Source organism: Falco naumanni, chromosome 5 (assembly GCF_017639655.2).
Source record: "Falco naumanni isolate bFalNau1 chromosome 5, bFalNau1.pat, whole genome shotgun sequence".
Classification (NCBI taxonomy): Eukaryota; Metazoa; Chordata; class Aves; order Falconiformes; family Falconidae; genus Falco; species Falco naumanni.
Window position 1 is genome coordinate 3,358,522 of NC_054058.1, and position 12,801 is coordinate 3,371,322.

At 40.8% G+C, this 12,801-nt stretch overlaps 1 protein-coding gene across 4 annotated transcripts in view; it reads left to right on the top strand.

Moving 5' to 3' along the window:
• Window positions 1–12,801, top strand: part of GSK3B (glycogen synthase kinase 3 beta) — a 157,421-nt gene that overhangs the window by 91,830 nt on the left and 52,790 nt on the right. For all 4 annotated transcript variants that reach the window (XM_040595475.1, XM_040595477.1, XM_040595476.1 and 1 more), the window contains exons 4-5: window positions 8,442–8,552; window positions 11,504–11,634. In XM_040595475.1, the coding sequence (XP_040451409.1) occupies window positions 8,442–8,552; window positions 11,504–11,634 (242 nt within the window). The remainder of the gene's footprint in view (window positions 1–8,441; window positions 8,553–11,503; window positions 11,635–12,801) is intronic.

Below are 12,801 nucleotides of genomic sequence, written 5' to 3' on the forward strand. Positions count from 1 at the left end.
ACCAAGTGATCCCTCTGGCTCCTTTGCTGAGAGTATTCCCCAATGTTTTATAGTACAACCCAACTTCTTACATCAGTGGCTGCTGAATAAAATTACTCAGATGTGTAAAACCTGTGTAATTCTGTCCCCCTGCCCCGTGCGCGCGCCCCCCCCCCCCCCCCCCCCCCCCCCCCCCCCCTTTCTGGTCTAGATCTCTGTGGTATTTAATAACTGCCAGGTTTTCTTGTGTGGATGTTTTTGAGTTTGTAATTGTTTGATCGATCCATATCCGTGCCCAAAAGAGGAAGAGGAGTCACTGGAGAGATTTGTTCCTGCATGAAATCATGTAAGAGTAAAGTAAATACAGTTTTTTGTTGAGTAATTGCATCTCTGGTTATGTAACTTCTCCCCCCTCCCTTTAAGGTGGCTTGGTATTCAGAGAAGTCAAAGAAAGCATATATGGAAGCACAGAAAGATCACAAACAGGCAATATGCTGACTCTCTTTTGGCGGCTGAGCTGGCCCTTCTGCATGCTCTAATTGATTTCTAGTCTTATTTAGCCTTAGCTGTAAGGGCATGCAGCCAAAAGTCCATGCAGACTCGGGATGGAAATTTACTCTCATAGACTTAGACTGAGGTTTAAAATAAACATGCAGGAGATACATGCTGAGCTGCACTATGAGCTGCTGTGCACTCTAACATGCGCTTTGGCAGCAGCGTGTTAAACTGCAATGAAGAAATCTGGGAGAAGGGAGCAATCAGCTTGTTTGCAGGTTTGGGCTTTGCTGAACAATCAGTGTTTCTCCAGGTTCATATCCCTGTTAGGAAGAGCTGTATCTTCCACCTTCAGAGAGGCATGAACATCACCTTCCTTTCTTGCAGGAGTGTTCAGATAAGTGCTCACATAAGGACCGTCCATTCTGTTCCCTGTTAAAACGGAGTACTTGTAGTTGAACTGTTTGGTTTCTTAATTGAACTTTCAAAAAAAAAAGTTCTTGCACAAAAAGTTCAATTAACAGAGCCCTGAGCCCAATTTCAAATTGACAGAGCCTGTGTGAATGTTTTGCACCAGCCTAGTAATGTGCTGAAGGGCCATCACTAGAGATGAATTTAGTCACTATGATCCATTTAATCCTTGGCAGATCTGCTGTGCTGTCAACAAAGGAGCAATTAATGCCAATTATGAGGAGTTTTGTGATGTTGGTATCTCTGTAGTCCTTGCCTCAGGCCTGCCAAGCTCATTTCAAAAAGGGCACCAGTCATCAGATAATGATTATCAGTTACTGCTGTTAGAGCTTGCAACATGCTGGGAATTTTCTTAGTTGTAGTTAAGAGCAGTCTCTGGGTTTGAGTAGGTTGTGTTAACAGAAATAGCAGTTCTGTCTGTCTGCAGGAGGGCTTTGCAGGAGCGGAGTAGGCAGCAGTGGCTACATCCTCAATGTGGTAGATATGTGCAGTGGAAATGGGAGGCTCCATGATTTCTCTCTAGACCAGTGAACCGTCCAGTACGTCTGGTTAGTCACTCTTCTGTTCTCAAGTCACTCCTTTGCCAGTTCTAGCCACTGCTCTCACCTTCCTGTTTTGGATGGGTGTTAGGAAAGCCCTTGTATCGTTTGTCCTGAAGCAGGCATGTAGTTTGAACTTTTATTTTGTATTATCTTGTCTAATTTGTTGTCATGGATATATCCTGATTCAGAAATTTCCACTCAGTCTGGAATATAGTGTACAGGCAAGAAAATAGTAGATCTCCAAAGACTCTGATTTTCATTTTCATGGTAAGGTATGCAGGACAACCCAATGATCTCGACAAGACTCTGATTTTCATTTTCATGGTAAGGTATGCAGGACAACCCAGTGATCTCGACATTATATGTTAATTTTCATCTTCCAACAGAGTTATCGCCAGCTTATGGCACAGTCCCTGCTTGGGACCTGTGGTTCAGCTATCCACAGATCACGTGTGTCAGAGATCACAAGTTGGTTCCACCTTCCAAATGTTAGGCCACTGTTTCCAACTTCATAGAACTATTTCTTCTTGGAAGTACAGCTAAAAGCTTAAGGAGTTTACAGGGCGTAAAATAAACAGGAATCAGCAGGGATTCCCAAATTCTTTTAGTAAGTGACGATTTTTTTACCATAGTCTCTCTTTAGAGGGGAAAGCAGTGACAGAAAATGTCTTTTCTTTTTCTTTTTGGTAATGAAGAGGAAAGACTTAGTGCACCACCTAAGAACGTAGACTCTTTCATTGATCAAACATAGACTGTGCAAGCCAACTGTCTTGGAACAAGACCCAGGAAGGTTCTTAAATCTGAATTATATTGGGAGGTTTGACTTCTGCCCTTATGCTCCCACCAGAGCTGACCCAGGTGGCAGTTCCTACCTACATCAGACTGTTATGCTGAAGAGTAATGAGCATTGCAGAACAATCTGGTAAGTTTTGACAAGTAGGTGTAGAAACAGAAGTCCTGGGACAGATCTCAGTTCTCACACTCAGTCATGAACAGTGAGTGAATAGGAAAGGAGGTATTTTGCCCAACATTTGTAGTACCAGTAGAAAGTATGAGTACCTTTCTGAACTTTGGGCTGTCCTGCATACCTTACGATGAAAATGAAAATCGGTTGACTCTTCAGCTGCTCTTACTTCTCTGAAGTTATCTGTGTGAAACTGCAGCTATACCTCTAGGCTCATGGCTCCTTTACAATGGTGGCAGCCACAGCTCTGTTTTGAAATAAATATGTTTGTAAACTGCAAGTAAAAACAGGCACGTGTGGCCACTGGATGTCACCATTCCTTCATACAAATAAAGTCAGCTACAACATTTTTTGTATTTCCAAATTTTCCATTGTATCGTGGCTACTCAGTAGTTAGAGTAGGAAGGCTGCAAATACTCACTTTGTCTTTGGAAGCAGGTCCAAAGTCTTTGTATCTATGATGTACTGTGTCAGCCTTCAAGATTAGAGAAGGAAGGTGGGTGTCTCATGGTGCTTGATAAGGGTGTGTGAAGCATGTGCTGTTTGTAACTTGAAGAAAAAATGAAACAACTTTTTTTTTTTTTTTTTTTTTTTTTTTAGAATCCAGGGCAAAAACTGTGATTTTGAACCTTGTATGTTGTCTAAATCTAGGCAGCTAAGCCAGGGTGAAGGGCATATCTTGCCTCATGCTGACATTCTGGTGTTTAAGTAATGCACTCTGAAAGAAGGCGTAATCCACGTGAAATGCTAAAATCCGTTTTCTTGCTTTCCAACTCTTAAGTTAAATCCTTCAGAGCCTTTTGACAGAACCCTTGCATAGCTGCCATCCTGTCAGTAACAGCTCCGTGTGTAGCACCTACCTCTGAAACATCACTGGTGGGGTGCTGCCATATGGTAAAGAAAATATGGTCCCCTTGAGTAAACTGACTGGATTATTTACCATATAGCCCAAAAACCGATGCCATGGGATAATGTCAATAAGGAGAAGTGGGTTTTGGAGCATATTCGATTAATTTTCAGTTGATTGCTTATCTGTGTGAGTTTTAGCTTGAATAGGTGGGTGAATTGAGTTTATTCAGAGTGCAGTTCCACTTTTATTTCTCTAAATGCAAAGTCAGTTTAAGAAACTTCTGTATTGTTCATTTCCTCACAGTTGGCACTCATATAGTGGATCACGTGGAGTCTGTCTGAAAACTAGCTCGATTAAATGATCTGGGATTTAAAAATGAAATATATATACAAAAGCAAAAAGCAAGTGCAAACCAGAACCACCACTGCGCTGTTAGTGATCTGCCAGGAGATGAAAACTGAAATGAGCATGTTCATCACTTGCTAAATGCTGACCAGTAAAATTCAGTCACCTGAGAAGAAAGAGCACCCAGAATAGTTTCTTTACCTTTTTATCGTATTACTTGAAACTCAGAGAAATTTTCCTTAGATTCCAGGTGGGACTGACAATTTGGGAGAACTTCTAACATCTTAATAGATGGTGGCATATTCTTCAGAGTTCAGTCTGTGATTTCTTTTTTTCCCTTTGGCCCTCAGTCTGGCATTTGGATGTACAACCTCCCTGGTCCCTGGTTTCTGTCATCGTGTTGGTGGTAAATTGGGGAAATGGTTGGCCTGTGACTCAGTAATGTTGAACATGCAGTTTTATACATGTATGTTGTAAATGTAGTGTGAATGGAGAAATTTAATGAAAGCTGGTATAAACCACACAGGATTGATCTGAGTTTGCTGAGGTGAGGGGAAGATCATATAGATGGAGTATCTGAGCTTCCCCTGCAAGGAACAATCCAGATGAGCGAATATTTGAATTCAATAGCTGTTGCTTTATATAGGCCACAGTTAAGCTCAACTGGATGGTGCTTAAAACACACTGAAGGAGAGAAGAGTTTTAAAAGTGGAGATTGAGACCTCTGTGCAGCATTCCTGTGTTGGTAGGGCAATGTTTTCCATTTCTCAGAGTCTTCAGCCACATACTGTGTAACGCTCATGTGCTAGAGTAGTTTGTGTGCTTGCAACCTGTTTTATCTGCAATTCCTGATACAAGTTTTTTTTAAAAAAAAAGTTGCTAGAATGTTTTGGCTCTTGTGTCCTAGTCTGTCTCATGCTTTTGTTATGGTTTAGTCTGTATTAGTATTTACTTATATGAAGTGTTTCCAGCCAAAGTGAAGCGGTGGCTGAATTGCGGGTTCTCGAGAGGTGCAGAGCGGTTCAATGGCAAGGTGGGAGTTATTTCGCTGTGGCTCACGTTGGAGCAGTGTTTGTCAGCTGAGGATTTATCTGCCAGGTGACAAAGAGCAGCTTCTAAACATTTGAGGCAATTGCAGGTACATGAACTGCATTGCTAAAGTCAAAATCCTAATGAAATACATTGAATCCGGTATTTCAGGATCTGGCTTCCTGCCCTCCCCCTTTCTTATTTTAAAGAGTACATGGTCATAACCTTAGCAGCAAGCACAGCGGAACATGAGTGCATCTAACTTTTGACCTGCTGAAGAAAGCTAATAATCTCTTCAATCCCAAAGTCTATGAGAAGTGAGTTACTTTAATGACATCTTGTGTTTGCTTTGTCATTTATATGATGCAGTTTCCTCTGGACTTTTCTGCTCTCTGCAGAGGCATTTCAGAGGTGCTCTGATGGTTAGGTTACCTTCGTTTGTTCCCAGCCCAGCAATTTTGAAACAGCAGTGTGGAAACAAGTCACACGTGGAATACATGGTAAGGTTTGAAAAAGGCTTCCTGTAATGGAAAGATAAGCCTTGATCCTCCTGCTTGATCCTCAAGCAATTGCCCTCATTTGGCAAGCTCTTTGAGCTGACCCTGTTTCCTATTGCAATACATCTGGGTCACTGGAAAAATATGTTTAGGAGGAATGCATGGGGTAGGCAACCCAGGTTACGTCATCCTCGGAGCTTGTCAGGCCATGACTGCTTCCCAGGTTGTCCTGAATCTTGGTCAGGGGAATCCAGGTAATTTGGATGTGATATTCATCCAGTTTATATTCACAGAGAAGCATGAGGGCTCTTAAAAAGTGTATTCTGAGTGTTTGTCAGATTTGTGCCAGGTGACATCAGGAGGAGGTAGGTCAGAACACTTGAATCATCTTTAATTCATGAAAGTAGTCATTTAGAGCACTTCTGAAGTGTCAGTTGCTTGTGGTAGGAGTGGAATATGCAGCTACTTACATAGACAACACCATAAGCCTTGCCTTTATAGTTGCATATTAAGGTTTTGGGTACGTCAAATGGTACACCAAAACTTGTTTGTTGGCTGGGGGAAAGGTGTTCGTGTGCCTTCATGTTCTAGGTGATAATGTGCGATACGTGTTTACACAGGAGGAATACCACGCAAAACCCGTGTTGTTTGTTCAAGTGCTGTGGGTAGCATCAAAACTCCTAAGCATTGGTGGGTGAGGGCAAAACCTCCATCTCCAATTCAGGTGCCTTGAGGTTTTTTGTACTTGTGTCACGTCATGCCATTGAATTAGTTCCATTTCCAAAAGAACATAAAATATAAATGGAAGAGAGAAAAGCAAAGCAAAGGTGGTATGAAGTGTAACTCTTAAAACTCGCTGTTGTGAGGTAGCATAGATGGGGTTTTATGGTCACATGTATTGCTGTTTTACATGTCTCTTTTTGCCTGTTACTATAAGAGGATAATGAAATCACTATAATTCCATTTTACTCACATTTTTTTTCACTCTCTAACCTCTCATGTAAATCTTTTTGATACATGGAATATGAATCCTCAAATGAAAGTAATCAACCTTAGTTAGTAACAGAGTACTCTGTGCAGTGACTTGCTACCAGTAAGACTTTCCCATCCTCCAGGAGGCAAGCATTCAACTTATTCATCAGGTTGTATCTGCACTGAACGAAACAGAATTCATATTCATGCGACTGTTTTCTCTCTTGGTGTACAAGTTGCCTTACCAGGCATAAGTTAACTTTGAAAATTCAGGACATTTATTTTCCTTATCTTATAATTAATACCTTGAAGGCTCTGACCTAAGAAGTTGTCATGGTGGATTTTTATTGGTTTGAAGTGAGAGTCAGGGAAAGAACTTCTCTTGTTGCAGAAGGGAAAGTGCTAAAATACAAGTACATTGTTTTCTTGCATATATTTGCATATCCATGGAGTTCCAGAGCTATCTGGGTTTTCCTCTGTACTGCTGGTAGTTGTCCCTCCTCATCCATTTCAAAAAGTTTGTTCTCCAGCCTGGTCCCCAGATCCCTTATGTTGTTACGCAGTTCCTGGGATGGCACTGGGAGAGGCACAACACAGGCAGGGTTTCAGAGGTGGCTGCTCCTTGTCTGTGCTGCAGAAATACCATAAAAGCAGAAACAAGTAAGTGGGCCATTGGCATTTGCTTAATGCTGGTGTTATTACCACTGTCACTTAAGCAATGCTATTAAAAAAAGAGCATCCTTTTTGTAGGGAAGAGTGTAGGCAGGGCCTTGCAAGGCGACATGGCCTGTTAGGAGGTATTGGTAAGAATTATTAAAATGTCCTGAAAATATGAGCATTTATTGCCAAGTTATGATGAACAGAGATCCTGAATTCTGGGTCTCTAACAGCGCACAAACCCAGCAGTTCTTTGCATATTGGGTTTTCAAGGTGTGTATTTCTGTGTGTGTTTCCATGTGCTCATTGGAGACTGCGGCTCTTGGAGGCAGGTAAGGAGAGCTGAGCACTGTGAGGGTAACAGACCATGCTGTGCTTGAAGTGATGTGTTAAGTCGCATATTAAATTGAGGTGGAGGGCAAAAACAAAAACCCAAAACCAAACACGTCACATTATTCAATTGCTATAGCTAAATGACGTCTGGTTTCGGGCATTAAGATACATAGCCAGGGGACCTGCTGACAAGGGACTCCAGTTGAAGACCTGGGAGTTCTGTACTGCTTCTATCTGTATAGTCTCTATGCATTGCCTTTCTCTAGAGAAAGATCTAGCTGTTAATACAGCAAGCGCAGGAGAGGTTACTTTTGGTTAATTCACCTCGCTTTCAGAAATATTTTTTCGGGTTGATATAGTTAATTATACCCACCTCCGCACCCCCCAACATTAAATGTGTTCACAGTCCAGATAGAATTCGTACAGAAGACTGCATTAAAATATCAGAAGTCTTTTTAAGACCTGTTTTACTGCCGAAAATGCTGTTCCACAATTAGGCACTATGTGATTATAGTACTTTGTCACTTCATTCCTCTTTGTTCCTTCTTTCCTTCGCTAACGTATTTTGTAATGAAGTACCTTATTGAAAGCTACTTTTGTTGCTTCTCTGTTACGTTCACCCGGACCTCTAACCTGATCCTAGATATTAAAAGTGATACTGGAGTCTTTGGTTTAGACCTGTTGCCATGAATAAGTTTGTATGTTTAAGTTGGATATAACTGGGGCATCATAAGACGTGTAAACGGAATGGTTACAAACGCGAGCACTGGCTTACTGTCTGTGGATGATTAATATGTATCATTAATAGTCAAGAATTTAGTGAGAGCAAAGTAACATTTCTAACAGGTTCAGGGGGTTTAAACTTTTTTTTTTTGATATGTGTAGTTAAGTGAGTCTGGGACTTTTAAATTTGCGCTTCTTGGGTTTTGGTGGGTGAGGGCCTAATGAGTTAATAGACTGCTCTAAATAATTATGCAGATGTCACCTTGAAATATCTTTTAATGAAAATATTGACCGGGCAGAACAATTATATCCTTGTCCCCATTTGTAATCCGAAAATGCCTTATGTTTGAGAGCATATTAATTAACGTGACCTTAAATATAAGTTTGACTTAAGTATTAGTGCACGATTGGAAAGCCTGAAGGACAAACAGCGTGGCAACAGTTCACATTCCCACTGAAGACATATACTTAAAATGTCCACAGCTTTCTCATCCTGTTGGCTTCTCTGAATGCTTTAATTGTACTTCGTGCTTCAAATCTATTGCTGATTTTTTTTTTTTTTTTTCCTCTTTATTCTCTTTCAGAAAGATGAGGTGTACCTCAACTTGGTGCTGGACTATGTTCCTGAAACAGTATACAGAGTTGCCAGACATTACAGTCGGGCCAAACAGACACTCCCTATGATTTATGTCAAGGTAGGTAACTGATAGATATGGTTAGATGAAGAAGGATATTATAGGAATAGACTCTGTGGATATCTCTTCTCTGGCATAATTAGTTTTCTGACATTCTTAGGAGCACTTACATCTCGAGGCAAGGAAAAAAAGAATTAGAATACTATTTGTTACAGTGAAGGAAGAATAGAGGCTTAAAGTAAGCACTCCGGATTTCTTGCTTTACAAAAATCTTCGAATGGGGGCAGGATGGGAGAGTGTTTTGTTTTTGAAGCAGCTTAGATAGAGACTGACATCAGCCAGGTTAGCAGGTTCAGTTTTCTGAGATGATGAAGACACATCAGTACAAAGGTCAGGAACAGAAAGAGGATGTCAGAAGTGTAATATTCTCGTATCTGTTATCTTCTACTTTTCCTTGCATATCTATTGCGGACATGAAAGGCGTATTTTTGTCCCCATTTGGAGATCATTGGCTCTTGTCTTGAAAAGCTACATGGAGTAAGATACTTGTACGCACATTGTAGCCTCAAAACCTCACTTAAGTTGTCTGCATCTTTTGTTTTTTACAAAGTAGTTCAAATAAGTAATTTTTTTTTTTTTTTGTCAAACATGGGACCCATCTGGGTCTCATAATTTTATTTCATATATTATGGTGGCCACAGTCCACGTGCCAGTGAATGGTCATGTTTTCACATAGCATTAACTTGTTAACACGGCATCCAGGTAACATTAAGTGGAAATTTGCGACAAATATTCCTGATTCATATTGATTTCTCCAGACTCCTCTTTAAAAGTGTGTGATGCTTAACGTGAGGGTGGGCTTAAGAAAAAAAAATCAATTTGATTGAAAGACGATGAAAGTTACAAAGGTGAAAGCTACAAATAGTAATTATTCCAATAACAAAGTGTTGTGCCATAACTGCATATGCATAAATTGTAAATAGCATGTCTCAGCAGTAGGCAGCACTGGTGCTTGTGTTTTAAGAAAGCACTGAATTTTATCCTACAGTAGTAACAATTTCTACTGCAAGGTCATTCTGGTCAGTTGGTGGAGCAGCGTGTCTTCAGGTTATGTGCTCCCCAGACTCTGTTAGCTTAGCTTTTGATAAATTGTTTACATACGTCTTTTGTCAGTACTCTAGCTCTAATTGCTCTTCATTATGGGAACTTGGAGAAAAATTGTCCTGACAGTTTGAGAGAAAATTCTGCTTGAACTCTTTTTACCTTGCTGGATGCTTGGGACTTTTGTTCCAGGTAGCCTGGAAGTCTGTTCTTATTTTTCTGGCAAGGCAAACCTTTCTCATAATCCTGTATTTAAAAAGATCATGTTACCTTGGTGTCGCTGAAGCTTTTGCAATTTTCTGGGCATCTTGGCTACACAAAGGTCAGATCATACCTGTTCGTTCACTTCTGATTGATACCTAGGCAGGTAGAGAGCTGCTCTTCCCTGGCTAACAAAAAGACTGTTAAGGAAGTCCAGGGAAGCTTTTCTAGTGGTCTTTTTGTTAATTTTTATTTGTAACTTCTAACATGCTGTAAGAAATTCTTGGAAATTTTGGGTTTACTGTGTGGAGATGAAAGGTATACTTTCTAAATCCCACATGCGTTGACTTGCCTCCTCAAGTTAGAGCAGTCTTTTGCATAATTTTGCAATCCACTTGCACAATAAATAACGTGTCTAGAACAGGCAATTCAGAAAATGTGTTTGTTTGCTTTTCTTTGTGCAGAGTTGTGGTTTTCAAAAACAAATACGAAAACTAAAGGCCTAAAGCCAAAATTCAAGTGATTCTCCTCCTGTTCCTACCTTCCCCACCAAATAAACAAAACCAAAACCAAAAAAAACCCCCAAACAACAAGGGAGGGAGAAAGTGTAAAAACAAAGATAGTGGTGAAAGTGAGGCAAACATGACCTGATATCAATATCTAGCAATTGCACCCGGCTTTACAGACCACTAAAGGTGAACTGTGGAGAATGTGCTTAGAAAAGGAAAGCGTGGAGGTGCGTGTTCAGTACAGTGTCCTGCTGGGGCTTGATCTTAAATGGAACCTTGTGGGGGACACAACAAAGATAACAAATAACCTGGTAGCCTGTGGTCAACCTTGAAACAGAGCTTCCCGTGCCTTTATGACTGTATGTGCTATACAGTCCTAACTATATCTAGCAGCTCATTATTCTCCATAGTCAAAAGTGTGTAGCTCCAGTAGCTGGACATCCTCCCCTTGCCCTGTAATCTTGCTCTGTGAAGCTCTTGGCTCCATAACATCTCCCCTTACTGTATTCCCCGTTGCTAAGGTTAGCCAGCCTTGGAAAAGAGGCAGAGAAAACTCTCCCTCAGCATACTTGTTTGCTGTGCCTTGCATAAAATTATTCCAAACAGTTGTTTTTATCTGCCTGCTCTTTTTGTCCAGAGATTTGAAATTAAAATGAGTCTGTCCCCTCACCGAGAGAAACTGGGAGATTCGCTCAAGTGACAGTCTGAGACACTACCATAGTCCTTGGGCAACTTTTAATATGTTGTTAATAACTTGATCAACTAAAGGGTTTTCTTCGGGGTTTTGGGGGGTGGTGTTTTTAGTTCTGTGGTTTGGGTGTTTGTTGTTTGGGGTTTTTTTTATATAACCTGGAATACTTCATTTCTATAAAGCGAACTGCAACACCTTTATTCTGTGTATGTTTTTTATGACTACCATGATTTATAAACGTTGTAAAGCTGGCACAATCTTTTTTTGAAGTTGTGCTTATTCTTGAAAGGACAAGTGAACAAATTTGAACTGCATGTGCAGGTCTGTGGCAAGGGGCGAGTGGAGAAGGTATGTGAATACCTTGCCCATCTTCATAGCACTAATGCATTCAGTGAGGTCTTTTTTGAGTGCTTTTGGTTTTCTTTTCTAATAAAGAGTTTCTGCTAAATGAATTGTTTACCCTGTTGTGACTGGGAAAGCATGCCTTGTGCAATGTTTCTGTGTTCCAGTTGTACATGTATCAGCTGTTCCGGAGTTTAGCCTATATCCATTCCTTTGGGATCTGCCACCGGGATATAAAACCACAGAACCTCTTGCTGGACCCTGATACAGCTGTTCTAAAACTCTGTGACTTTGGAAGGTAAGTGCATCTGTGGCCTGAAACCTGGTGGAAAGAGCTTCCTTCAAAGTGAACCTGGTGCAATTTTGAAAGGAAATCCTCTGTGTTCCTCGGGTCATAATTTGTAGTTTTGAAAGAGAAATTACTGATACACTGTTTTCCTCTCAAAATGAGTTCATGTGGGGGGGAGGGTATCAAGAGGGAAGGAATTAAAGTTCAAGCCTGTTACTTATGCAGGTATTGGAAAAATAAAATAAATACTCTGTCACATAGGGGAAAATACTGCACTGTAGAAAGGTACAACCAAACATTAGGGTGAAATAGGTTTGGGGAAGAGAGGACAAGCGCAATGACATAGTAACCAAAAAAGGCTAATGTTACACTTTATTAGTCTACTTTTATGTACACCAGTTCACTTAGTATTTCAAATAGTGTAGGGGCTCAAGATCAGAAGCAACACTTCTAGCTGAAGCTCTTACATGGTGGACATTTGTGTCCTAGTTTCCAATGCCACATTTACTTCCAATATTCATTCAAGTGAATCGCCTTTAGGGTCCAGCCCCCATCTTAGAACTGATGCAGAAATTCGGGAATCCACTCTGAGATGAGACAGATTTTTCTTCAGGGAAGTTCAGTTTTTAGATTGTGCTATAACTTTGCAGACTAAAATAGTTAGGGCATATGTGCGAGAGGTCATGGAAGCTGCTGTTGCTAAATTCGCTTGCCCGTAGTGAGTAGGAATGTCAGATGGTGGTTATTCAAGCAGTGCATCGTCATGCCTCGTGGCTCAGGAATCTCCTCCTCAGCTCTACCTCACAAGTGTTGGAGCAAAATAGGAATTGCACTGAAACTCAGAAGTAACAGTGCATAAAAAGGTGGTACTTCCTCTGTGTCAGCGGTGGGAATTTGTTAATTGTGGTTTCTGTATGAAAAAAGAAAAGTGAGACCTCTTACAACAGGCTAAATGGGTGGTGGGAGTCTTTCTTCCCTGAGGCTGAGGGGGGTGTCTGGAAGGCTGGACATTGGATTTGGCTGGCATGTCACTCTGCTGGGTTGGGTGCTGCTTAGTTGAATGTCGTATTACTGAAAGGGCAGTTTTGTCTTCCAGCTCCTTTCCATCTTAACACTTGATGTTAAGGAAGAAGTATAATATGTTCGTAGATTCATGTTCCAAAAGTAATGTGCTCC